The sequence below is a fragment of the Leuresthes tenuis genome, unplaced genomic scaffold (assembly GCF_036924035.1).
Source record: "Leuresthes tenuis unplaced genomic scaffold, fLeuTen1.0.hap1 SCAF_5, whole genome shotgun sequence".
NCBI lineage: Eukaryota > Metazoa > Chordata > Actinopteri > Atheriniformes > Atherinopsidae > Leuresthes > Leuresthes tenuis.
In genome coordinates, this window is record NW_027325359.1 from 12,825,431 (window position 1) to 12,852,602 (window position 27,172).

General features: G+C 42.1%; 2 protein-coding genes across 9 annotated transcripts in view; both read left to right on the plus strand.

Moving 5' to 3' along the window:
* LOC140307289 (pleckstrin homology domain-containing family A member 5-like) overlaps positions 1 to 4,459 on the plus strand; it is a 72,794-nt gene extending 68,335 nt beyond the window's left edge. For 3 of the 7 annotated variants that reach the window (XM_072386096.1, XM_072386101.1, XM_072386102.1), the window contains 6 exons: positions 353 to 562; positions 670 to 831; positions 2,417 to 2,550; positions 2,624 to 2,766; positions 3,026 to 3,107; positions 3,285 to 4,459. In XM_072386096.1, the coding sequence (XP_072242197.1) occupies positions 353 to 562; positions 670 to 831; positions 2,417 to 2,550; positions 2,624 to 2,766; positions 3,026 to 3,107; positions 3,285 to 3,354 (801 nt within the window). In that variant the 3' untranslated portion in view covers positions 3,355 to 4,459. Of the gene's footprint in view, positions 1 to 352; positions 563 to 669; positions 832 to 2,416; positions 2,551 to 2,623; positions 2,767 to 3,025; positions 3,126 to 3,284 lie in introns of all 7 variants that reach the window. The other 4 variants (XM_072386098.1, XM_072386097.1, XM_072386100.1 and 1 more) reach the window with 4 other exon arrangements.
* A 1,152-nt stretch (positions 4,460 to 5,611) lies between these two features.
* On the plus strand, positions 5,612 to 27,172 carry LOC140307291 (zinc finger protein aebp2-like). 2 transcript variants are annotated; one of them, XM_072386103.1, is made up of 9 exons: positions 5,612 to 6,238; positions 6,831 to 7,041; positions 7,775 to 7,882; positions 8,040 to 8,226; positions 10,355 to 10,479; positions 15,622 to 15,689; positions 23,765 to 23,878; positions 25,031 to 25,060; positions 25,811 to 27,172. In XM_072386103.1, exons 1-9 carry the CDS (start codon positions 5,697 to 5,699, stop codon positions 25,815 to 25,817), a joined length of 1,392 nt encoding a protein of 463 aa, XP_072242204.1. In that variant the 5' UTR covers positions 5,612 to 5,696; the 3' UTR covers positions 25,818 to 27,172. The 2 variants fall into 2 exon arrangements, with proteins under 2 accessions (XP_072242204.1, XP_072242205.1); XM_072386104.1 differs by lacking the exon at positions 25,031 to 25,060.

A 27,172-nucleotide genomic window follows, 5' to 3' on the forward strand; every position in this document is an offset into this window, starting at 1 on the left:
TGTGTCCCCCCAGGAGCGTGTGAGCATTTGGGCTTTTGCTCAGTGTAGTTCAAATGGAGTGAACGTGAATGAGCCATTTAACAATCAGGAGGGTAAAAATGCTATTTCAGTATGTGCACTTTTGCCAGAGATCCTTCTGCTTGGTCAGGTTTAGACTGCATGAGATCTAACTCACTCCCACTAAGCACAAGAAACAGATGCAAAGACTTCAAAATATTTTTTCTATCACATATCATGCTATAATTTTTTTTAAAAACTTGTATCTCTTTTGTCTTTATTGTTATGACATTGGGTTTGGAAAGACACGACATAAATAAAGAGTTGCTGTCTTTCCTTCTCCTCCTTTGGCTAGGAGCGTCCACGCAGCGCAGTGGAGCAGCAGCTGTGTGCTGTTGAGGGCAGCCGGCCCAGGATGAGTGTGGAGGAGCAGCTGGAGAGGATCCGTCGCCACCAGCAGGGTGCCGTCAGAGGGAAGAAAAAAGGACTCGGCGTCCGGGGTAGCAGCCAAGAGAACACGCCCTCTCGAAGCCAATCATTTTCTAATCATTTCCGTGGCATGCAGGTATTTGATAAATGACACACTTAGGTTGATCTTAAGTCCTGGAATTCTTAAGTCTCATCAAGAGGTCTAAATTTTCTTTTGGCTCCGGCTTTGTTTTGTGTCTTAAGTCCCAAATGAGGCGTAGAGATGAGGTGATGAGCAGCGACATTCAGGAGCTGGAGGCTTCTCTCCGGCAGCAGGAGGTGGTGAGGGAGCAGGAGACGCCCGCTGAAGAGATCGCTCGTCTCAAAGAATCCTCGCAGGCTGATCATTTTAATGTCGACCGAGAGGTATGCCTCGGCGGCTGACATGTTTCTCGTCAGAACCGCTATCTGACTCCTATATTCCACAACATGATGACCTTCCACAACAGCTTTAAGTAAAGTAGCTGGAACTGATCAATTGTAATGCTGCAAAAAGTCTGACATGGATTTTTTGTCACGAATAAAAAACAAACTCAAAGTATCATTGGCTGTTATTTTACTTTGAATTACAGATTATTAACACATACACATACTTTCCTGTGGAAAGTATAGCAAATGATGGCTATGATATCAGTGAGTTGAACAGGTTCTGTTGACCGCTTTGTATTTGACGTCATATTTCCATAACTGTAACAAATAATATCCGTTCACCTGGTACATGAAAGGCTTTAAAACATGCCGGCCAGGATTTTTCCCAGCAGCATAAGGAATATGGCAATAATTACAATAATCTATTTGCTGTCTGCTTAAAATGTAAAAACTTGATTTTAATTGCAGCTTTTCTCCAAGTTCACAGTCTTGCTGGAGACATAGCACCTATAGTACCTATGTGGAGGGGTGTTTAGGCCCCCTCCCCCTTTGTTCTTGAAAAAAAGTTATCCCAGCCACACAGTGCTCTTCACAAAAAGTTCTCCACTTGTATGGAAATGCTAAACAAAACCAGAACAAATTCCACAGAGTCAGCTAACTATAAATATATATACAGTGGTACAACACTTGCTCTCTGAAAGGTGTTTGCTGTTCTGTGTGATCGCTTCTCACCCATTTAACGGTTCAGTCTGCAGTTTCTCTGAAGGCACCGACGGGTTCTTGTTTCAGCTGCTCAGAGTGCAAGCAAAGTTGTTGGTTCAAAGACAACAGAGTAAATCTTCTCGTTCTCGTGAACAACCCCTCCATTCTGAAAGTCATCCCATGAACAAGAACAGGCCAACTCATCTGAATCAAGCATCTGTTCTTCTTTTCTACAGTCAGCAGGTCGCTGTGCTTTTCTGTGCAGGCATGTAAAAAGCTTAAGATGGTTTTCACCGGCGCTATCTCGCTGTCTCTCCCGTTTGCCATAGAAGCGAGATAAGTCATGTTGTGATGTTGAAACACGTATGACGGCACGTAATCCGATGAAGCCAGAATGCTTTAAGCTGCATATTTCCAGTCACAGATAGACATCACCTCTGGAGTATGTAAAAATAAAGAATAAAAAACTCCAGCCATTCCTAAAGGTTTGTTTTCAATCCCCCCAAAAACTGAGCTTGAACTTAGATGAAGGGGATAAATGCATTGTTTTTGTTAAAAACAGAAATACATGAAGAATTCCCATACTGGTGTCGAGAAGGACTCAGAATACATCACTGAACTCTCTCTGTTTTGTTCCAAACTAATCTCCACATGCCCCACATCACATGATCATCGTGGTTGTCCTAAAACACAAACAGAAGCACTTTTCTTGTAGTGCTGCTGCTGATGTCAATGAGATGCTATTATCTGAAGTCCTCGAACTCACATTTACTTGTTTTTACTGTCGACACTTTAGGTTCTGGGTTCCTCTTTAGTAACTTGTTCATTTATATAAAGAATGCCCACCCAAAATGCTTCTTGCTTGGTTCTGTTTCTTCAGCTGTCTGTGCCTGATAAAGTGCTGATTCCTGAGCGGTACATTGAATCGGACCCCGAAGAAGCTCTGAGTCCTGAGCAGGAGGCTGATAAGCAGAAGAAAGTGGACCGCATCAAAGCCCTTATAGCTAAAAACAGGTGACTATACCTTTAACTGTTTGTTAGCATGGAAAAGAGCTACAGAAACCATTGTGTATATGTTTCCTCTTAGCATGCAGAATGTTCTACCGAGTTTGGCTCTAAGCCCAGAGGAGGACAATGAAGAGGAGGTGACTGTACAGGAGAAAGAGAAGATGATTAATATCTCCTATGAGCTGGCAGCAGAGGCCTCCAAACGCAGCAAGCTGGTAGCAGGTACGTCTTTGGGGAGGTGACTGGGGCGGGGTTCAGATCAAAGAAGTGCATGTGCTAGAACAAAAGCTGGCAGAATCCTGCTCTTGGAAACCGAAACTGCTTCTGTCGTGCATGTTCTCAGTCATTTCTTCATAATTTCATTGATTGCGGTGCTCATTTCTGTTGTTTGGCCATTGAGTCATTAGGCACTGATCTAATTCATTTGGTTTTTTTTTCCCGTTTGTGCCTGCGTGTTCAACATGTTGCTATTTCGTTGCAGTGAAAAGCCTGTCATCCTCTTCCCCACCCCTTCCACAGTCTCCCAACGCACCCCCTCAACTCACTGATGGCTCTCACTTCATGTGTGTGTAGTAGCACCAGTAAGGGTCTTCATCATCCTGTTTTGCCCATTCTCATGTTGTTGTGGTGTCTGTGGGGTTAAAAAGCTGTAATAATGAAGGTTACAATCATATTCTGCGTTGCTGTAGACTCAACTACACACTTGGTGTTTTTTTTTAACTCGACCTCTTGTCCTCCAGCACAGGCTCTGGCTTCAGTGAAGACTTACACATGAAGGAAGCAGCAGGGGAGGCAAAAAGCAGCTCCTGAGGACCTCCCTACAGGAGACCAGCACAAGGCTTTGGCCTAAAGAGAGTGAAACTGCCTACTTATTCCTCGCAGGGCTTGACCTCCTACTTCTGTATGCTCACTGTGACATCTAAAGCTCATACGCCATTAACAACTCTTCATTTAGTGACGTTTCTCCTTTTCTTGACTAGCTTTAGGAAGCAACTCTTTCCTCAGCCGGCGTTCACGCTGTCACTGGCGCAGTTTCATTTTCCAGTTTTTACAAGGCTTTTCCGTTTTTTTTTTTTTTAATTATTTATATGGTTTTATTAGGTTCTTGTTGGAATCTGGGCGGATATCGGTACGTATGGGAGGCGAACAGGCTGTGAACCTAATGGACTGTGACAGAATATTTTAGGCCACGCCACATTTTTCCTCTCTTATTTCACCACCTGCTCAAAAAGGTTTCAAGATGTTTCCGCATTCTTTTAGTTCAGTTAATCTCAAATAAGTTTTTTTCAGATATTGAAATAAATCTAACCAGTCATATTTATCCATTTATTGTAAAGAAAATTTGTCTATTCGAATAAGTTAATAAGAGATATAGATCCTCCATTATAATAACAGGAGGAGCCACTTTACTGCTGCAGGCAAAGATTATCGGTACTTTCTCATGTTTCTGGGTTTGAACTATTTAAAGATGGGATCGACAGTCCTTGGCACATTGTTGCCAATATATATGTGAATGTTCTGACTTAAGTCACTCTTCACTGTTCTTCTTTTTTTCTTTTTTTAAATGACTGAGAGATATATTTAAATTGAGAGAAGGAAAAAGGAAAAAAAAAGTCAGAGCTTGATTCTATTTTATCACGTTGGTTTGAACCCTGGAGTCGAAAAAAACAACAAAAAAAACCCAACTAAAAACGATTAGCATGTGTAAAGCAATAAAAACGAAGCCTTTGTGAATTCACAATATTTTTCGTGTGTGTACAAAGTGTAATTATCAGACGTTTACTGTGTATATAATGTACATGGTACATCTGGATGGGAGGATATGTCCAGCTGATGGTTACATACCTGAATTGATTTGCAAATGTTCATATCCCATCTGTTTTATATCATGTTAAATAAATGTTGCTGTTCTTAATATCTGTCTGTGTCGTGCTCTGTGCCACCCTTGTGTGGAAAAACTGACAGCAAAAGCATTTCCTCTGACTCCCATTCAGCTTCAGGTACATTGTGATCACCTGTGTTTAGTCAAAGAGGATGCTGACATTTAGAAAAGGATTTCTAAAGCCACGACTTACATTTCTCTTTAATATTTCAATCTGAATGCCTGAATAGTCTCATAACTGCTTAGGTAAGCTTAGTCAGAAAAGATCCCTTCTATCTCTATATCCGTTTTATGCCATTCATGGGATGATAGGTGGGGTAGGGTCCCAAGTCTTATCACAGTGTGATCAGAATTCAGGTTTTTTATTTCACTCCATCTAATGTCTGCAGTTTCAGGGAAATATTGTGGCACCCTCTAGTGGCCAATGTGTGGCAGCGACATTGTCAACGTTGTTGATTTACTTTTCTTAAACCATTTAAAGTGCTTCTAGCTCAGTTTGGACATTTTGAAAAGAAAAATGATCGCTTTGTAGAAATACATTTCACGTGCATTTTAGTGATCTATCAGTGAAAACTTGTTTTAATACTGAACAAATCTGATGAAGTGTCTCAAGTCCGACTTTTCCCGTACATTTTCTACAGTTTAGTACAATTATGCGTCTTTTCGTGTGACCGAGGAGCTACTGGTGTCGGTTATACGTTCGGAGAAAAATTATTTAAAGCAAACAAAAAAGAAAAATGACATTTTTACTGATATCAACTTTCAACAGAAATTCATCCCACAGCCTGATTTAACGACAGTGTATCATACAAGGGGTATGAATGTATGAATATTATGAATATCAATGGCATATCACAAGATTCTAGTGCACGATTTTGATCCTGATTAAGAACAAAAATGTTTCGATAAATCGAGAGAGAAAGTTACTCTTATCAATGAGTTGTAAGCGCATTAGTTCAATTAGCCACGATCAAGTTATTATTTATCAGTAGTGATTCTCAGCAAATCCCATGTAGAAAATCAAATGTCTGGCTTGTAACGGAAATATTCCTGTAAATACTGACTCCTCCATGTAACAGCAGCTCTGAGATTAGTGAAACACATGGAAAGTTTAAATACCTACGTCAGCGTTTCTCGTGCTCGTGCTGCCTTTGGCCAATCAGAGAGCAGGCGCTGAGATTAGACCCCGCCCTCCTCCTGCAGAGAAGCGTTTGACCGTGGCGTTAAATTTTGATACAGAAAGTGTCCTCCGCTACGTTTTGCCGTGGAAATGGCCGCTGCGGCTGCTGAGGAAACCCCCACACTTACTATTGGGTGCGACGTAACACCGGGAGAGGCAAACGAGGGCGACGGCGAGAGGAAAGAAAATGGTCTCACTGTGGCGGAAGCTGAGCAACCTGGCAGCAACACGGAGCCGAAAATGGAAGAGGTGGACGCAGAGGCCGGCGAGAAGAAGCCCGCTACTGAGGCAGACAAGGCCGCGAAGGAGGCGGTAACAGACGACGTTGCTCCAACGGCCACCCAAGAGGCTGCAGCTGCTCCTGAAGAGCCAGAGCGAAGTCCAGAGTCCCTGCAAAGCCCAGGAGGCAGCACCAGCGAGCACACGAGTGATAACACAGTGAAAGACGCAAAGGAGGAACCAGGGGAGGATAGTCGGTGTTCGGGAATAGACAGCGAAAAGAGCACAACTGTTTGCGAGGATGGCGAGAAACAGAACGGCGGAGGCGGGGAGCTGGATGACAAGAGGCGGCCGAGTGTGGAGGTATCATCTTCGGATGGTGAACCGTTGAGCCGCCTGGACTCTGAAGACAGGTTGGTCCGCGACCAGGTTGTACTGTGATGGGTCTGAAGTGGCTGACATTTAGTTTTTTTTTCATTATTTAACAGGTCAAGGTATAAAAAAAAAATGTTCGCCCCCCAATTGCACTCATTCATTTTCAGACATATTTTAAAGAAACCATGTGTGACCTGTGTAAGTCAATCTTCTACTCATGCCTAAAAACCTGAAGGGTGAACTCAGATTGGGGATAAACATAGAAAACTTTACACTTTATGCTGCTGGCTGGGGAAACAATGTTCTTATCCAGAACCAGGTACTCAAATCAGTCATGGCTGTGAAGGTGTTGCAGATGTGAAGTGAAGATTTAAACATTTAGGGGGTATCATTTCTACTAATCTCATTAATAAAACTGAGACTAAAATGTTGAACTGGAAAAGTTGCATTAAGGAATGTGCCCTAAGCGAATGAGGCATGCATAGAAAATCAGCTCCAGCTTGCAAAGGCTTTCATGCATGGTACCAGGGTAATGTGCCAAGTAACATCTGCACCTGTTCCTCAAAGCTGCGCAAAGCCTGATCCGTCCATGTTTTATTACTGTGAGACTTGCTCTCTCCTCTCCTTCAGCATCAGCAGCACCCTGATGGAGATGGAGAGCATGGAGTCCAGTGGGCGCTCCACCCCTGCGATGATGAACGGACAGGGCAGCGCCAGATCTTCTGCGACCAAGACATTGGCGTACTCCTGCTGCTGGGACCTGTGTCCACAGTGCTTCAACTCCAGTCCTGATCTGGCAGAGCATATCAGGGGAATTCACGTGGACGGGCAGACAGGAGGGGTCAGTAGAAGTTTCTGTTTGCAGTGTAGCCTTACTAGCTAGTGTCCCCCTTTTTTGCTGTAGCTTAACACTGACGGTGCAAACGCCTGACATACATCAGGACAATTAGCTGCTGTCAGATCAGATTTTATTGTCATGTACAGGAAAATACACGACATTTGTCCTCCGCATTTAACCCATCCACGTTGGCACCTGTTGAACACACTCATGCACAGGGTCACACTCATGGAGACAGATGCCATACTCTGTAGCGGTGGGTGGCCATTCACAGCACCGGGGAGCATGGGGGTACGGTGCCTTGCTCAAGGGCACCTTGTGTGTGACCGTGTCCAAAGTTTGAGTTCTAGATCTTTCCTCCAACTTCTTGAGCCACTTTTATTTATTTTGTGGACCTGCTTGACCAACTTTAACTCTGAAAAACGTAACAGTAAAGTCATCAGAACGTCTTGATATCTTCAGAGGTACACTTTGGGGCAAATTAACGCCTTTTCTGCTGAATTTGTTTAGTTATTTAATTTTTAGTTTGCCACACTTTGTGCCACTATATCAACTCCTCGGGTAAATTTAGTATGAAAGTGTTGCTGCCACGGACATTAAGGCGCTTTTTAGCAGACGTCTGAATGTAGCCGTAACCAAACCCAGAATTGTGTTGCTGGCCAAATGTTTCATGGAAGAAAGACACATCAAGACGAGGTTTTATTTTAAAAATAATCTTTGTTTCCATGATTCCCAGGTGTTCGTATGTCTCTGGAAGGGCTGCAAGGTGTACAACACACCCTCAACAAGTCAGAGTTGGCTCCAGAGACACATGCTGACCCACAGTGGAGATAAACCCTTCAAGGTGAAGCCAAGAATTTGATCACGATCTGCATTTTGTGCCCTTTACTTTGTCCAGTTGTCATTCTCCTCCTTTCCTAACATGAATATTGTGTGGTCAGCATTTAGTTTTTTTGTAGCCTCTTGTTTTTTTTTCCCTCACTCCCTCTCGCCTGTTGCAGTGTGTGGTTGGTGGCTGCAACGCCAGCTTTGCTTCCCAAGGAGGGCTGGCTCGCCATGTTCCCAGTCACTTCAGCCAACAAGGCTCTTCTAAAATGTCCAGCCAGGCCAGACTCAAGGAGGAGTCACCCTCCAAGGCTGGAATGAACAAGAGGAAGAAACTCAAGAGCAAACGCAGGTGCTCCCTACGTACGTACCCAAAAGGCACACCAACTGAGCTGATTTCACAAATGTGACTCCCCTGTTTCTTTTCCTTTTTTTTAAATTTGTAAAGCGGTTTAAAACCTGAGCACATTTCTGAGGTAGTGCTGTGCTAAATGACATGTTTTAGCTTCTGACTTCTCCTATCTGGAGCAAGAGCTGGACCACAAAGAGTAACGGATTCTCCTCAGAGCAATGTTCCCCATTTCAGAGGGCAAGCTGGGCCCTTTTTGATGCTATGAGGATAAACTGGCAATGAAAACAATGAAAACTGTAGAACGAAGCGCTTCATGAACCAGGTTTTTCTTATTTATCTTTGTTTGATATTCCTACCTCGTCAGATGGTTTCCATATTTTACTCCATTAGCTGCATATTGTCAATATTTGAGATCATTGCCGTATTTCATTTCAAAGAACTTTTAAATTAATTAATTTTTTTATTGATAACCTTTAGTTTACGTTGATGTGAGTTAAAAAACCGCTTTGCATAAATTTGACACAGATGCAAGGTTAACCCGTCTTTTTTTTTCTTGGTATGCTGTTTAATGTTGATACAAACGAGGAATTCAAGAGATCATCATTAGTCTCAAGTTGTCTCATATTGGAACAGAACAGAAGTAAATGTTGTGGTATTACTCATTCGACCTGCTTGTCGTTGCCTGTCCTCTTTGCACACGTTGTTTTTGTGCAGTGTGCATCCATTGAATCGTCGGCATCTAAATACCAACGTGTCCGTTGGTAAGATTGGGGATTATGTTTGAAGTATTATTTGGCCATAAAAATGTAGTCTCTTATAGTCAAGTTCTTTTTTTTAAAGGATGCATATTCACCCATATATTTAACTCATAACTCACCAGCATTCTCAGACTTTTTATTGATTAACAAGTAATCCCACACAAAGCATTCATACATAAGTACCTTTATGTAATTCTGGCAGAGTTCTGTAAATCATCATCTCGGTCTTTTGAGATGATGCATCTCGGACGTATTTGCCAAGAAAAAAACCCTCCCGTGCTTTTAACATGGCTTGGGATATGATTCTTCATCTCCTCCTCAGTCAGTGAATGGGGGCCTCTGAGCTAATCTGGCCCTGCACACCAGCCTTCCAGCAGCCTCCCTCTGCTAAGCAATGACCACGTCAGTGACTCTGGATCTTGGTCCATCTAACCTGCTACTCTCAGAGCCAGCAGCCTCTGTAGCGAGCGAGTTTCCGCAGTTCGCTCCCATTCAACAGGGAGCAAGTTTCTCACCGCCTGCCAATGGCTCGCTTCGTGCCACGGCTCCTCGCTCAGTCTTGCTTTTGCCATGTTCGCTATTTAACTTGTTCTAACTTCTCCTCGGCTCGCTCAGCGCATGCATATCAGCCGTACAACCCCACCCTGAAAAGAGAGAGGCGGGGTTGCCTCTGGCTCACACCGATTTCTCGGTAGTAGTCTTTCCACAGCCCAGGAGCTCCGAGCTCCAGGTGCCGGGCTGACTCGGCGCTCATTTATGTTGTTTTTCCTCTTCTTTCGAAGACTTCAACCAGTACTCTGCAGAGTCAAACAGAAATCTTTTAAAACCTAATAAACTTCTTAGGATCATCATGTAGAATCAGAGGTTTGCACGCGCTGTTGCCTTAATGAATGAGATGAATGCTAGAGATATGCCAGTTTAGAGGGGACCTCAGAGGAAATGCTGCTCACAACCTCAGCGAGTGAAGTGATCCACTTCTTATCCTCAGTTATTGTAGTTTATACTTTTCTTACTAATTTGATTGTTTCACCCAAATGATAAAAATGCGTGTAAATGCTTACAAAGTGTATCTTTTTAAAGACGTGTCCTTTTGTAATGATGAAGCTTTCCTTTCCACTGAACACATACTGTGTTGCAGTTATTCAGAGCAGCTTACAGAGAAGAATGTAAGTGGTGCAGGTTCCGGTGGAGAGACGCATGTCTTCTTGTTTTGAGCTTATTTGCGCAGTTTTGTTGGAGAAAAGAAGAAACTGCTGCACATGTGGTTGGGTCATTAAAGCCTAGATGCTGTAGATATTGGGCCCCGCTGTATTTACCCCTTTCCCTAGTTAAGATGTTTGAAACTTTCCTTTGATTTGACTCTGTTCTCGTGTCCCTGCAGCAAAGCCCCACGACTTCTTTGATGTCCAGACCATGGATGCTATTCGCCACAGGGCCATCTGTCTCAACCTCGCCACCCACATCGAAAGCGGTGGCAACGGCCACAGCGTTGTCTTTCACAGTACGGTATGTGCTTTACCGCTGTATGTCCTTTAGCCCTCATCCTCTGATGCAGACAACATCAGTTTGTTTTGGATTTGAATGTTTCTGAGACACCAATATGTAGACTTTGTTAAAATTCAGTGACATAATCGCTTCCAGTTATTTACTTCATGAACTCCTTTAAAAGTCCGCATCTATATTTTCTTTCATTTGAAAGTTTAGCAGCAGAGACGGACAGCCCACAGGGCCTTTTTTAAAAGTCTGAGTAAAGCAGAGATCAGTTCGCTTTCTGAGTTTGTCACATCACAGAGAATGGATGGATGATTAAAGTACTCCTGTTGTAAAACCACCAGGTGAATAATGAGGTTGATATGAACTCTCAGTCCACAGAACATCCACTGACTGTCGTCAGTCAGGAGGTGAGCTGCTGGTTCTCCTGCTGTGTTTCCAGGTCTGTGGATGTTCTGCATTTAGGCTTCACTCTTCACAAAAATACTCCATCTTTTTTTCTTTTTCTCGTTATTCCTCTGCAATTTAAGTAGACAGCCCAAGTTGCTATCGACGTCCAGGGAAGATGCGTTTCCATGACGAAGGCAGAACAGCTGTTCGTCAGAGGCCAGTGCATCACAGTAGGCTTATTTAGAACATTTGATTTTTTTTTTTTTTTATGGTTTGGCTTTTATACTCGGCTCCATTGCGTCATGGATTTCTGATTTTTGGATTTTTCAAACTGCCCTAAAAATTCTGAGCAGAAAATCGATGGAAAACAGTGCAACTGTCCAACTTCACAATTGAATAAAACACAGTTTCTGGGCCTGCGTGTTTTCACGCAGATCTCTGAACTGTTCAACCATGACTTTAAAAAAACCTCTTTCAATGTTGATCATTTTTCTTTTTCATTACACTGGAAACTAAGAACATGGACTTCTGTATCAGGATCTGCAAATCAAATCAGCCCTAACAAAATGTTCCCTTCCTCCCATCAGAGGTTTGCTGCAATCAGATCCAGATGAACTTATCATAAATGAAGGGCTTTCTCATAAGAGCTGAAATCATCCTGTAATGAGCAGTAGAAAGCAGTATATCATGACCTTTGTTTGGTATGTGAATTCCATCAGTCTGAAGATGGTCTTTCTTCAAAGGGAAACCGATATCGCACCCCGTGTATTTTGCTACGTTACTTTAACTTTACAAACGGATATCCTTTAATGTTCATTTAATTCAGCTACTCAGAAGATTTAGAATTCTTCTCTGTGTTGTAGATGAGCATTTTATTTTTTCGCTGGCAGACAGCAGGGGGCATCAAAGAGCCACTTTTTGAAAGTCGGCCTCCAACCACAGCAGCTTCTGTTTTTTGCTCTGTGCACTTAAATTGAACCCGCAGAAACACCCCAAGGCTTGATGCTGTTTTTCACCGAATCACAGGAAAGACGATCAGAGTGTGTGTGTGTGTGTGTGTGTGTGTGGCTTGGTTTGTTTCTTTGGGTTTTATTTTCTTTCTTTCCTTATTTTAAAATTTATTATAACCGGTTGCATTATGCATTATTAATGAGCTGTAAAGTGCCTTTTGCCCCTTAAATTGAGGGCATGTATAAACACTCAATGGGAAAAGTTTTTGAGATTCTCCTTTTTTTTTTTTATATCTTTTTTTTTTTCCCACAAAATCTGAGTACAGGAATGAATTTCCTCATGACATTTGGATGTGAAATGTGTGACTTTCACATGCAGATCCACTAGGGAGCACTCAAGACCCTCACAGTGAATAATGGCACGATTTATTTATTTATTTTTAACTTAATTTAATTAAACTTTTTGGCGTGTCAGCTATGGTCAACATCTGCTGTCTGATCACTTCTGGTTCACATATTGCGTAAACGATGCCAGTCACATAATGTTCCTTTACATTAGTAAATTGGCAAATTCCCCAAGTCAGTGACAGTGATTCTGTTTACAGAAACAACCTTTTTTAGCTAAAATCTGGCCTAATTATCTGTTTGCAGCGTTCTGCATTCATATATTTTCTTCGTGTGCGTTTAAAGCATTTCTAAATTGTACATTATATGTATTATATTACCGCCACCTCTGGTCACCTCAGCTGAAGAATCTATAGTTTTTCCCTACTTACTCGTGAATTTGCGCTCTGGTAATTTATCATCCTTATAATAACAACAATAGATCATGTCATTTGACGGTAATGAAGGCCTTGTGAAGCCTTAATTGTTACATTACTCACTGCAGAGTGTTCAGACCAAAGGATCAAAACAGCCAGTTAAGATTAGCTTGCGTGTAGTTGTGTGATAGACTTTCCCGTTACACTGGCACGCCTGATGGTGCAGACATTATCTACATGGCGTAAACACATGGCAGGCATTCATGGTTTAATTATTCAAGCATAGAAGAAAATACAAAATGCTGTTTAGGAAAATCCGTCGTTACACCTTTATTTCGCGCTAAAGAATAGCTCGTTGACATCACTTTTCTGCTCGCTACACCATCACTCTGCTGGTCCGACCGGCCCTTTTCTGCTCTGTCTCTACGAACCTCTTCTGCTCAGCAGCAGCCAAAAGGTTTACAGCAACAAAAAAAAGTGAAGATAAGACATGGGAAGAGGTTAAGAGAGGTAACTGCATATTTGGATAAAGACTGTGAAGGAGGAAGAGCCGGTCAGGGGAGGGAGAGAAACGGAGACTTGGACGGAGAGGACAAGGAAAAAAAGGGGTTGAGGGAGGGTCAGGGTCATGGAATCGGAAGTGGATCTGACCAGTTGGGCATACGTTCTGTTTCTCTCTCTATCCTCCGGAGGATTGTGGTGAATGACTGCGGTGCTGCGCCAAACCTCAGGCCCCAGTGGACCCTCCCGGGCTTGGGGAGATGGAGCAAAGCTGTGGGGGTTCTGTGGAGTTTGGCCATTGGGCCTGCTGACCTGTCAGAGCAACTCAGTCATGTTTATGATGGGATATTTTTGTTATTGCACCAATCTGCGTCATCCACAGCTTGACCCTCCGACTCTAGACAGGCACCCAGTTTTAGCAGGCCTGCCCTCCCCCAGCTTTGGTCTTTTGCACTTTTCTCTGCCTTGTTATGGAGCCACTCTAATATCCACTGTTCACTCCCTGCGTGCTCCTGCTCCCTTTCCCCTCCTTTTTCTTTGACTTCCCTCCCTTGGGTTTATAAAGGATTAAGATCTGTCCCTTAAAGCACCAAGTGCTATCATCAAACCACTCAGCTCACAAATCACTTCATGCTGCTTAAAACAAGTCCACTTCTTTTCCAAAGCTTTCACAAATATGGTCATGGCCTTTTCAAGAGTTGTCTCGACTTGTAATTATTCACCTGGGACTTGAGGAGCTTGAGGATACAGGACAACAGCTGTGCATTTTTGATCAAAAGGGCAGTAAAGCAGCTGGTTTGTGTACAGAGTCTTACCTACAGGGCTCGAGACTGTGGAACAGTCCGAGGTGTGTGTCCTTTTCGTGGCGAATTCTGTCGCTTTAAGCCTTCTTTGTCCTTCGGGTAACTTTCAGCCAATCCGTATGCAGCTTGTGCGTCATATCGGAGGCCGGCACGCAGGTCCATTTGCGTCGGTTGCACACGCAAAATCCTTCACTCTGAGTTGAGTGATAGCGTCGCAAACAGACATAAGTGCTACTATTCATTCAGGACTAAGCCTTTTAGAGCCAGTACTTTTTTTTTTCTTCTTCTCTTTTTGCCTTCGTATCAATTTATAAAGCCAGAAACATGCAGCAAGCTGATATTTCATCTGAAAAATGACACCATACATTCACACACGAGTGTCCAGGATCACAGGCCCAGCGAGATGATCACAAAACAACCCCCCCCCCCCCCTTCTTCTTCTTTTCATGTTTGGTCAGAATCTTGTTTTTAAAGACCAAAGGAATAGTTAATACTTTACATCCGCAGTGTCTCTATTAGTGCATTCGATGCTTAAGTCTTTTCTCTGTTTTGTCAGTCATGCTGTTATACTGGTCACGCTCTCCCTGTTTGTTCTCCTTTCGGCCCTTTAGCGTTTTACTAGTGCACACTGCATTCAAGGCAAGAGGCAGCAGGGTCGCTTTGCCAACTTGGCTGCCATTTGCAAAGCGTCAAGCAGACAAATGCGAAGGCCCCATTCCAGGAACAACAAAACTAATCTCTGTTAATCTAGCATAAATATTCCTTCATAAAAAAAATGTGAGTCGGTCTGTAACTAGACATGTTTACGTCCCCGTTTGCTAAGATGTCTGCATCGCTGAATGGGAGAAAACAAGATTCGTCAAATCACTTGGCCATCTAAAAGTTGTATTTTCTTATCTTTCAAGCGGGCGTCGGATAAATGAAACGGATTGAGAGCGCTTACAACAAAGTTATCGACACGTGCTGTCAAAAAAGATTGAAAAGTAAAGGCTGTTAATGGGAGGAGGAGGAGGATTCTAGGTCTCTGCGTCTCCCGTCTCAGCGGAGTCTCATCTCTCTTGTCCTCCAACCATTTTCCATGAATGCCACATCCATTCCCAGGGGTCACAAAATATTTTAAGATATTCATATGCGTAAGAGGAGTTCTTCACATGTGAGCTCATTCACTAACCTAAAAACATTAAGGGGGGGGGAGGGGATTGACGCACTATGTTATATCTGTGGCTATTTTTGACACTCCTGGTTATTTTTCTAGCCTTTCTTTCACCCTTTGACAATATTTTTGAATTCCAGACCACTTTTACTATAAACCAACACAGCATGATAGATGAAATGTTATGCGTAAAAAGGGCCAACTATTTGGGAAATCTGGAGTTGTCTCCGTTACTGTATTTTCACAAGCCTTGAACGTTTTCAGCGTGTTGGGCATTTTAAGAGTTATTGCCTCAAACTACGCGATAAACCGGGAATTAACATAGCGTGGCAGATTATAAAGTGGGTGTCAGTCTCTACTAAACTGACTCCTTTTATTCAGGAGCAGCAAGACGAGAGGCTTGTTTACCATGATAACATGTCTGTCACCCTGGCTCTCCAGAATATAAAGTCCAGATACTCAGATTTGTATCTGAATATAATTGTCTTATTTGCAGGGGGGGGGGGGGGTGTCAGGATGGGGACATGTCTTTAAGGCTGGATCCCAACAGAATAAAGCTGGTGTGTGTAAGTTTTGGCCTTGTTTCTATCTTTGGGCAGGTGCTAGCCAGAAGGAAAGAGGGGTCTGGCAAGGTGAAGATTCTCTTACACTGGACACCCGAAGACATGTGAGTAGAATGTTTCCTTTTTTCTTTTTTTTTTTTTTGCAAATATTGATAAAGCTTAAGCTAAGTTGAAATATATCATTTTTTTTTTTTACAAAAAAATGCCTTTTAATATCCGGTACCAAGAAAAGGTTGTAGACCTCACCTAATCCTTAAATAGCTACAAGGCTTATCTTTATCCTTTATTAGCCATTCTGAGATTCGTTTTGTGATTAGCAACAAGAGTCTGAAGGTTTGAATATGTGATGTCTCTGTTAACCCCATGTAAAGGGAAGGGGAGATCCAGTTTGACACCTGTAATGTGTGCAGAAAAGCAGTTTAACACCTCACGTTTGAGTATTTCTTCACACATTCAACCATTTAAAGCCTAAACCTGTTGCACAAACATTTGCTTTTCGAGCCGAAGGGATTCATGTATGTAAATGTTTGTATATGTAAAAATATATATTTTTTTCTACTTCTCCTCTCCATCTTAGTAACAAACACAGTCACAGTAACCTCACTAAAGCTCTTAATATGAGCAATCTAATCCCCCCTCAGATGGTGTTGTGCAAGTTCACACTTCACAAGAACTATTTGAAAAGGTTCACGTTGATTAAAACTGAATTAGTTCAAGTTTACAGCTCACCATTTGAAATTTTGAACAAAGTTCACAATTGTTAAATGGAGCACAGAGTTTGGAAGTAACGTGCACATCTCAAGATCAAACTGATCTGAAAAAAACCATCATTTTTTTAGTATGTGGCCTGTTTTATTTGACCAAGTTTAACAGAGTGCATCTGATGGGTCCTCAAGGCCATTTCTGTGGGTTTAATTACAACAATATTGCCTTCAGGGTTAGTCAGAGTTTGTAAGTTTACTTTTTAGTCTGCAGGCTTCCTTCCTCGTGTCTCTTTTCCCACTTTCTGCAAGTCCACAGTGTTGCACTCCATACAAATATTATAAAGCATAAAAATACTTCGGTCACACGGCTGATATCGCACATCATAAGATAAGGCATTGGATGAAAACTTGCTGTTGTACCTGCTGTTGCTGCATGGTTCTGTACATGTCCGCATCGTCCCGATGCTGTCGTGTTAATCGTGTTTTTGGTAGTTACACGTTTGTCAGGCGCAGGACTTCTCATAAAGTTTGGTGGCGTCTGTGGGGTGTGACACAGTTCAGCGCGACACATTCGCTGTTAACGAGAGCGCCATCCGAGGCGCGAGAAAGAGCTGCGCTCGCTTCATGCCTGCTAATTAAAAACAGACGCGTTCGGTTCAAAATTCATGGAAAATGTTCATTTTGATGCATTCATGCACAACACTGCCCCAGAATATTAGCCCCTGTGTTTTAAAGGGCATTGCTCTCCTCAAAAAGAGTTGACCACGGTACCTTTGGCCTGCCAGGATACTCAGTATTCACTGCTGCTCTACTTGTACACATGCCAGTGCACTGATAAGGGGCAGAGTGCTATTCTTGGCTATTCTTAAGTCTTGTCTTTTTACTTCTCTGGGTCTGGTGCTGGTTGTTTAGCCTCTGCTTGGCTTTATGAGTATGAATGATCAATAATCAGTCATTGAAAGTTTCACCCAAACACTTTTCCTCTTCGGTTGCTCCAGATTGAACATTTCCATTTTACATATGTATCACCCGATTAGCTTCCCCATGTTCAGCTCACTGAAGCCGATCATTTGAATAACTAAAACCCCAGCTCAGTAAAGCAATTGGGCAGAAGGGCAGGAGGGTTTGTGTGTAATAAAGGCAGCTCGACAGAATACAGGGATTCTCAGCAGGGTCCTTGTTTGAAGAAAGTTCTCCCACACTCCTGTTAAAGGATTTGACAGCGTGGCCTCTGAAGATGATCAGAGAGAAGAGAAAAGATAGTGTAGAAGAAATGAGAACAGCGTGGCAGAAAGGGGGGAAGAGCTGACTGAAAACAGAAGGGGAAAAGAGAACAAAGTCAAAAGAGACAAGGGAAAGGTTTGAAAACCAAGATGAAATGGCAGGAAACAAAATACCAGAGATCAACAAAAACTGGACAGTGCATCATGCTGCTCACAGCTTTCCCTCAAACATCTCGTGCTGCAACCCTTCCCCTTCTTTTCTTTCTCTCATTCACTTCTACAGTCCTCTTCACGCCGTGCATGTGGGAGTTTAATCTTCTGCAGAGACATAATGGGGGGGAGGGTGAAAGATGAAGTTAGTTGATCAGGAAAGACTTCTCAGATTAATTACAAACGGAGAGACAAAGATGGAGATTGATGCTGAGACTCAAAGACGGATGGATAGAGGCAGAATGGACGAGATAAAGAATGGGCAAGACGGAGTTAGGAGCACTTCGAGAAATAAGAGCGCGAACAAGTGTGGCTGTGGGAGAGAGAAATGAGAGGGAGAGGCAGAATGAAATCTGAGAGAATTAACGATCGGAAGAGGATTAAACACACTATTGAGTCATATGGTTGCCCCTTAGCAGAGGGGTGCTCTGGTCATTATTTCTAATAATCAATCCAATAAGGGATGGAGAAGGAAACGTACAGTGATGTCTTAAACAGCCGGGACGGTTTCGTTATCTCCTCGCCAATTAAAAAGTGAACCAGGAGATTAAAGCATAGCCCATGTTTATGCTCAGATTGTGTGCTGTTGAATCCTTTCTGCTGTGCCGGTGACGGTGACTTCTCAGCGTCTTTCCCTTTAGAAAAGAAAAGCAAAGTTTTTCACCTCTAGCCAAACAATGTCTTTTCTTTCCAACATTTTTTCAGGCTTCAACCTTCCCCCGACTCCCTCGCATGCAAAGCGGAACACTGGATTGACCGTTTGTCTCTCGTCGCTAACAGGCTAATTAAGCTAACGTGAACGTCATAATTAGTTTGAACATTTCAGTTGTATTATTTGTTAATGTTATTGTATTTCAGAATTTTGTAACAGTTAATCTGTATTAAAAGCACTGGATGACTACAGTAGAACTTTTGTTACATTAAAGGACTAATGATGTCATATTGACAGAAATGGAGTTGAAGAGAGCAACTTTTTAGTGTTAATATGTCATACTTATCAAATTGAATCAGTGAGGCAGTTTTTGGGGCTTTCTATTCTACCGCGTCAGTCTGTGTTTTGGGGACGGCAACAATTCACCGTTATTTATTTATCGATTTATTTATCTTCAATTGGAAGACAGCAGAGTACATTTGTACATTTGCTGTCGTCTCTTCACAACTGCAGCTTTGAAAGATGGGGAAGATGAGTTCATATAGCAACAAATGAAGATCACTATTAACCAATACATTTTTCTCAGTTGTCAATCAGTCAGTCAGAAAGTGTATTTTAGAGCCGAAGCATAAAACTATTTTGGTTTTCTTCGCTTGAATTGCTTCACCTCCTTAAGCTGGACAAAGCTGACCATCTTTAACCTGATTTAAATTCAGATCAACTTTGTTAATCCCTTAGTGGAAATTAAGAATCAGGGATAGTTCATTGTGATAATCAGTTCAGTGTAATATTTATTCTCAGTACGGTTAATTTTTTAAGAAAGTGAATAACTGAGTGAAGTGACCAGGAAGTATCTCTGTGGCAGACATTAGACTGTATGATTTAATTATCTAAACACTTCAGAAAAGAAGCCTCAAAACTTTATTGATCATCTCCTGCACATATGATACATGGGACCCTACTTCACGAGGGGAAGAAAGATAATGCCGTCACAGTTTCTCACAAACGTAATTATTATTATTTTTTTAACTATGCCACTTTGATAATTATGACTACGGGGGGGTGGGAATAAGCAACCAATGAAAGCATTCGTGGCTTTTTCTGTCCTTTCTTGATGGTTTAAATTGTAAACCTACTCTGTGATGTCCCAAGTTTATGCAGCCCCCACGAAACGCCTCCGGACGACTGCACCAGATGAAGTATATGTTGCACCTTTTGTCGTCCATCTTTGGAGCAGTACACCCACATTACAGCCATGTCAAAGTATGCTCATATTCTCATTACAACATGGTTGTGTTTTCCCAATTCCTTGCAAATATTTCCTACCGTCTTTCCTTGACTTCATGACAGTTTCTTTCAAGGTTAAGTAAAAAGGTAAAGATAATGACCATTTGTCCATATCCTCAGACTCAGTGCAACCTGACGGGTAATATGGAGGTCATTTAGTTAGCCATCAAATGTTGTAACTCATACCACTGAAGTCTATTAATTGCTATACTGTGTTGTGTGTTTCAGTCACAGAGTCAATGATTTGCTGTGCGAATGTGGGAAGCCATGTCTATTAATGCTGGAGCTAACCATTCACATTCTGACTGACACTCATTAACTCCATTTAGATTAATGAGTAACTGATTAACTTGAGCCATTCTGAACACGATTCACCCGCGGTTCACTGAGAAAGAAGAAGAAGACGAGTGGGAGGGCTGGGAGAAACGGAGAGCTATAATTGCTGTCTAATCTTTGATGGATGAGTGAATAGATTCCCCAGCATGCTGTTGATTGCTTTCGGATAACAAACGCAGTCGCTGACGGTGACTCAAGCCAATGGATAAAACTTTGAACATCGTTTTTAATGCACTACACGGTGGTGTTGTTGTCGTTTATTTGTTTTTATTATTATTTTTTTTTTAATCCAATGCTTTGTTTCTATTTAATATTCTATAGAAGTTCAAAATGCATTCAGGAGGGTCTTGCATTATTGGAATAGAATAGTACTTTAACAGGAAATTGCTTTGTCACAGCAGCGGTCTTCCAACAAACAAAGTGCAAAATACAGAAGACTATGAACAAATAGATTATTTACTGTTAAAAAGCCTGATGGCTGCTGGCAGGAATGACTCCTGCTGCCTTTAGTCCTGCGCTGAGGAGGTGTCAGTCTGTGGCTGAAGGTGCTCTCCTGAAACACCTTAAGACTTATTACCCAGGATGCATTTCAGTTTCCTGAGCATCCTCACCGCAGCCACCTGCTCAACCGAGCCCAACTGGTCCGTTTCTGTCATTTATACACTGGAAATATTGTCCTTTTATCGGTATTGTTTCAAAATGACATGGGGAAATTATTATTTTTTTAGGTTTTTCCACTTGTGAATGTTGTTGTTCATATATGGAACCCAGTTTGCTTTAATAACCACCAACAAGAAATCAGTTAAGTGAACAACTCTCTTTGCTATAATTGTAATTCTTCTCTAAAGGCTTTTTTTTTTTTGAGCCTGCTTTGTAAATTCATACAGTTTATCAGAACATTGAACACTTCCAGTCATTCCTGCTGAGTATATCCATTCCATTTGATATTTTACACATATTTTACACACTTTGCTGCTTTACGATGAACATATTGCTCCTGTCAACACTGCGCCTCAAGGCCGAGAGCCAGCCATCAATTCAGGGTAGAAGACTGGGCTTCAGTCTGGCAGGCATCCCCAGTCCCCTCTCCCCACAGAGGCCTCACTCACAATATACATTTCTGGTTCATAAAGAAGCAGGCCAAATAGCAGCCTCCCCTGGAAAATAAAACAAATCCATTCGTCTTTATTTTGCTTGTGTGACTGAATGGATTTTTTTTCTCTTTTTTTTCTTTTTTCCCTTTTTGTGCGGTGATTTCTCTCAGGTCTTTGAAAATATGTTTGTATGTTCATGAGTGTGGGTGAATGATATGAACGCTGCAGTGCAGCCCCTGTGTGCTTCTCATACATCAAAATATAATAACTCATCAGCACCACAGCGCACTCGTCGTGACATGTTTATGGCGTCTCTGGAGTGGGACGTACGCGTGAGAGTGCACGCACACAAGCACACGGAGGTGTTTACTGCCTATTTAACACTCCGCAGGTCCTCCTGTGCCATTAGAGGTTTGCTTTGGACAAGGACAGTAACTCAAAGCTAACCTAAACTTTAAAGCTGCTTTTGAAAGGCACTGTTTCTTGTCTTGACCCTGTCGCTTCTCAGCTTCCTCTTTTCTTCTTTGTCCACCATTAAAGGCGATGGAGCCTCTACAGAATCGAAATTGTTGCTTAATCAGATGTTAGAATTGTCTTTATGTTTTGGAACGAGCCGTTTTTGTTTCAGGTTAAAAAGAGACGCCTTGCTGCCGCTGTCATGTCTGTGCCGGGTTGTTGTTCACACAAACGCTCACAGTCTGCCATAGAGCACTACGTGTCATCGATTTAAAACCCTTACATCATTGTATGCTTTGATTGGATGGTCTGCTTTGACCTCCTGTGGACTCACCCACCTGCTATGTTCTCATTTCTAAAACAATCCTTAGGCTGATGCCAATTTATCGGCAAACTTACATCATTCGAGAAAAACCGTAATTCTTAAGAATTACGTCCATTACCCTCAATCTTCATACTGACTTGGGGAAAGCATTTGCATATGCTGCTTCCTCTGCCTGGATTAAGTTGCAAAACGACCTGGATCTTGAGTACCCGGTCTCACTAAACAATTATAAGGCAACTTTAAATATGTTGGAAGCAGATATGTCTTGTTTGAAATGCTATGACTGACTGTGTTGCCCCTATTCGGCCTGCAGTGACTGTACCAATGAAATATTCTGAGAGTCTGCTTTCTTAAGCTTTAGATGTTCAGATGTTGTTTTTAGGTCTTTTTTGTATGATTTATACACATAGATATTTCCATATGTTTATATTTATTTGGGGGTTGAGGAGGTTATTTCCTAATCCCATTGCTGTGCTTCCATTAATCCGTCCACTCTCATGAATTCAACTACTATAAACTGAACAGGCCAAATACCATTTCTCCAACATATGACGTACAAGTTTTTGTTTTTAACTGTAGTTTGTGCACGTGTTATTCATACATGAAGATGCGTTCTGTTTTTTGCTTCATATTCTTGTGTTTTGGTTATCAAATGAAAGTTTTTGTATGAGAAAAGTGCTGTTACTTTGCTTAAAGGAAGAGGATTGCTGTGTCTTGGACAGCGAGTTGTTTGGCTCGTTTGTTCTTTTGTTACACACATAGCACGTCTGTGTACTTTTGGCTAAAATAGCCATGTTAATTTCCATGTTGAATGTAGCCCTGCTGTTGACATTTGCTTTGACTGTAATAGCGCTGCAGTCCTTTTTTAATTTTATGGTGTTTATTGAATTGCTTTAAACATGCCATAAAACATTTGGAGCCACTTAAGCAACGTCTTTTACATCAACAATGGGCCCTTTCCACCGTTTTTTCTTACCCGACATTTGTCACGTTTCATATCGCTTTTGCTCACAGTTGCACTTCACCTCTACCTTCTATTGCTATAAACGAAAAGCACTACCTGCACACCATGCTACTGAATTGGCTGACAGGACGTATGAATGAGCAATTCTGGCTTGGCAACTGCCTGCTTGACTGGCTGCTGCTTGCAGTGTGTGTGTGTGTGTGTGTGTGTGCGCTCGTCTCTGGGGGCTCCGGTGATGACGCACATTGTGACGAGGGAATGCTGGGGCTGGAGACGGAGAGGTGGGAGCTGGAGGAAGGAGGGGAAGCAAAGTCGACTTGCTAAGCTCTTTGTTTCATTTTTTTTTTTCTTTTTTTTTTTTTCCGCACCTCAACTTGCCACTGCAGTGCTTGCACACTCCCTCCTCTCACAAAGAGGATCACACTGCTGTGGGTACAGTAAGGTGCAACAGAGAAGTACAGGGCATCCTGTACGAATGTGTACCAGTGACTGTGAACAAACCCTCTACCTACACTTGGGTTTAAGTGGTGAGGAGAACCTGCCTTTGCTTATTTTCCAGCTGCCTTTTTTTTAAGCTTTTGCCTCTAATCCCTTCCACATTTGATCATTGAAATTGATGGGGGGGGGGCAGAGACAGGCGGACATTTGCATGCGTACACACAATTGAATGATTTAGGAACAAGGACAGTGAGCTTTGTCTTCTGTGTGTGCCGCTTTGTTCACTTGTGTGTCAGTCCCAGGGTTTTGGTCAAGGCCATGTTACTTATGGAAACGCACTCAGTGTTCAGAGGAAGTTGTTAACATGTGCACTGGACTTATTCAGACTCCATATTTCCCACCCCACTCCATCACCCAGTTTCCTCTCCCTCTACTGAACCTTGAGGCCTGACCACATGTGCTATTTCTGCATGTGTGTATTGTCTTGCAGACTACCTGATGTGTGGGTGAATGAAAGCGAGCGATCTCAGCTAAGGACTAAAGTGGTGCACTTATCCCAGTTACCACAGGATGCGGCCATCTTATTAGACCCAAACATCTACCGGTGAGTGTAAACCTGGTCAGGCGACGAATATGAGAGGTGGACAATGCCGCAGTGATGTTATGAACTAACACATGTTGTCTGAATGTTAATGTTAATCGTGTGAAACGTAAAGTGTTTCTTTTTTTTTTACCTCTTTTCTCCACACCTTCGTATGAATTTGCGTGCAAGTGGGTTTTGTGAGACTGTTTGTGTGTGTTTGTGCACGCAAGCAGTCTTCCAGCAGGTGGCACCAACTCTTGATTCCAACAATTGGATGTAAAAAGACCAGTTCAGAGAAATCAAATGTATGTACTGCATGACCTGGTGAAATGAGCCATATTCAGTTCATCTGCCGTTTGATTTCTCTGAAACCAACAGCGGTGATAATAGAGACCTCTTAGAAATACTGAAGATGTTGATTTTCAGTGCTGTTGGTGTAAAACTGACCAGCTCACAAATATGAGAGCAGAATATCACTTTTGATTATAGTTTCTGTCGAAATCACAATTTTCATTAGTTTTTTCTGTCTTTATTACAAGAGAAATCCCTCCTCGCCGTCTTACTTTGTCTCTTTTTTTCTTTCCTTCTTTCTTTTTAAGTGCAACACATCTCTAAACATATTATTTGGAGAAAAAAATCTCTTCGGAATGCGGTGCAGCTTTGCAAAAGTGAGCGCATTCTCCACCGAGACGAGAAAACTAGGTTAACTTTATGGTAGCGAACGTCATAAAAGGCTGAAAATGATTCCTGAAAGAGGAACAACGTGCCTAAAATAACAGAGTGGTCATCTTACCAGAGATATATGGTACACAAGTGTGCTCATCAGCACACAGGCTGACTGATTTTAATTGGACCTGAAGGCTCTGTAACTGCGGGGCCTGCCGCTGGACTCTGGTTTCATAGTTGAATATAACCGTCAGCACCCAGCCAATTTATGTCAAGGTTGTCCAAGTGCATGAAAATTTCCAAACAAATGTGGTGGTTTGTGTGTGGCAGTAGTGCATCCCTGTACAGGGAGCTGGGATGGACTGTTTGGCAAGTACAAATTAAATTTTTTCAAAAGTGTCACAATGTTGAAGTCGACCAAAGCCAGCTGAAATGCACGTTGTGTAACATGTGGTACCAAAGATGCCCCGTGCACCAGGGTCTTACAGAATGTCTTTGCCTTTTCAGAGCGCTTCCTCAAAAGCGGCTTAAGTGCAGGTAAGCTTCGCAATCTGGCTTTTTGTTCCAGTTAACGTGACATTTTCATGCACTCATACAAATGAGTAATGCATGTTTTGATTTCTTATATTTTCTATTTATTATGATCCCTTTTTGAAACAAATTTTGTTTGATGTGACTGACCGAGTCGCATGTTAATCGGCTACAGTAAGTGCAGAAGTATTGGGACCAGCGAACGATTCAAACAGCTTGATACGACTGTTTCATATTACACTGTATCACATTCAGACTTAACAAGTCAGTTTAATAAGAACTGCCAAGAATCTCAGGTGTTAAGCCACACGTCTTAAATGCAGTGTCACACACACACTGAACATTTCTGTTTTTTGAAATGATGAAATGCTGCTGATGCGTTGTTGATGGGGTAATACTTGTGTATCTGAGGCTCTGGTTTTCCTGTGACGAGGCAGTTTTTGCTCATTATCCACAGTCTCGTGCTTTTTATGGACGATGCAACCACACAGCCGAGAAGCAGCTGTTTTGAAATGTCTGCCTCCAATTCTCGTCTCAGTCCAACACTAAGACCTTTTTGAATGTAGTCATTGAACTGATTAATCCCAGCAGTTCAGTGCAGAGAAGATTTTCGAAAGTGGACTGTGTCTGTGTGGGAAGTCGACTCGAACATCCAGGTTAAAGTAACTGTTCTCTGTCTTGTGAAAAACAAACGAGAGCAACTCATTCCCTGCCTCTGTGTCTCTCTGTGTCTCTCTGTCCTTTCTTTGTGCTCAGCCTGTGAGAAGTCGCCTGTGGACTTAAGGGGGACAATCCTCGTTTATAGGAGGTGTGTCTGTGTGGGATGGGGCGCTTCATCTGTCTCTGCTGAACAGGGGGAGTGAAGTGGCAGTAAAAAGGAGGCGAAACTGGTTACGTTTTCCTTTTTTTTTTTTTTTTGTTTGTTTTTTAAACCTCTGCAAATTTTTATACGTGACTTTAAAAAAAGTTTGTTCCTCGAAAACTTAAATGAGTTTGTGTTGTTTTTCTTTTCTTTTTTTTAACCAACCTAATACCCCAACAGTGTTGAAAGGAAGAAGAAAAAAAACATTTCTGTAAACTTGTCGAGTAACTCAGCATAACTGTTTTGTTGAAAATATTTATCCAGATTTGTAACTTATTTTTCTACCATGGAAATATTTGTGTAATGTTGTTTTTTTTTTCTTTGTGACGGTTTTGAATAGAACCATAATTACTGTGATAATATGTAAAACTGTAACTCGTAGAGAATCTACTAGTTGTTATTATGATGTACATGTGACTAAAGTCTTAACCTGTTTCACTATTTATACTTCCACAATGCAGTACTGTTAACTGTGTGTGTTTGACAATGGAGCGTGACGTTGAATTGTGCTCAGTTTAAACTGTTACAGGAGCAATAATCCAGCCGGTGTGGAGACAGCACACCATAAAAATGAGTGACATTTAAAAAGGTTTAAATCACAACTTCTCACTTATATTCCCAGCTCCTTTCACCCAGGTAACATGAACTGTGTGTATATTGTAGCTACTATGGTAAGATGACCTTACCACTATTTAAGCACTTAGGAATTATTATTAAAGTGGAGTTTTGTATTCCATGTTGTCCCATTTGGAAATAAAATGCTGTTTTTGTAATAAAAAAAAAAATATGGGAGAATCGACTAACCCTACTTGTTGGTGCACGTGGGATAACAGCATGAGGTGGGAGGACACAAAGGAACAATGCACCCAACACGATGTGAATAGAATTGAATATTTGTTCCTTATGTGTGCATTGGAGGGATTGGCTGGGTTAGTTGGCGTCCATTGGCAGAGCAGCTTTGGGAGCATGCTGTGGAGGAGCTAATGACTGGGCCAGGAGGGCAGAGCCTCTGCCAGGCTCAGCTGCTGGTGAACACGCCTGCAGAGAGAAAACGGAGTTCAGGCAGAGGTCTGCTCTTCAGTATATCAGGCGCTTGCATGATCACACGTACAGAACTAGTTTAGGAATCTATTTTGTTGTATAATGAGGCTTTCAGGTACTGCTCCACGGCTTCAGGGGAGCGAGCGCTGAAGATTTGTCGGCACCCTGTTGTTTCTGTTTGCTTTCCTTAATGACTCCCTGGTATCTGCGGTGGT

Excerpts from the sequence above, each read along its gene's own strand:
- LOC140307291 (XM_072386103.1), top strand. The coding sequence starts at position 5,697 with ATGGCCGCTGCGGCTGCTGAGGAAACCCCCACACTTACTATTGGGTGC. Across the intron at positions 7,042-7,774 it reads TGGACGGGCAGACAGGAGGG|GTGTTCGTATGTCTCTGGAA; the intron begins GTCAGTAGAAGT and ends CATGATTCCCAG. Across the intron at positions 23,879-25,030 it reads TTAGACCCAAACATCTACCG|AGCGCTTCCTCAAAAGCGGC; the intron begins GTGAGTGTAAAC and ends TTGCCTTTTCAG.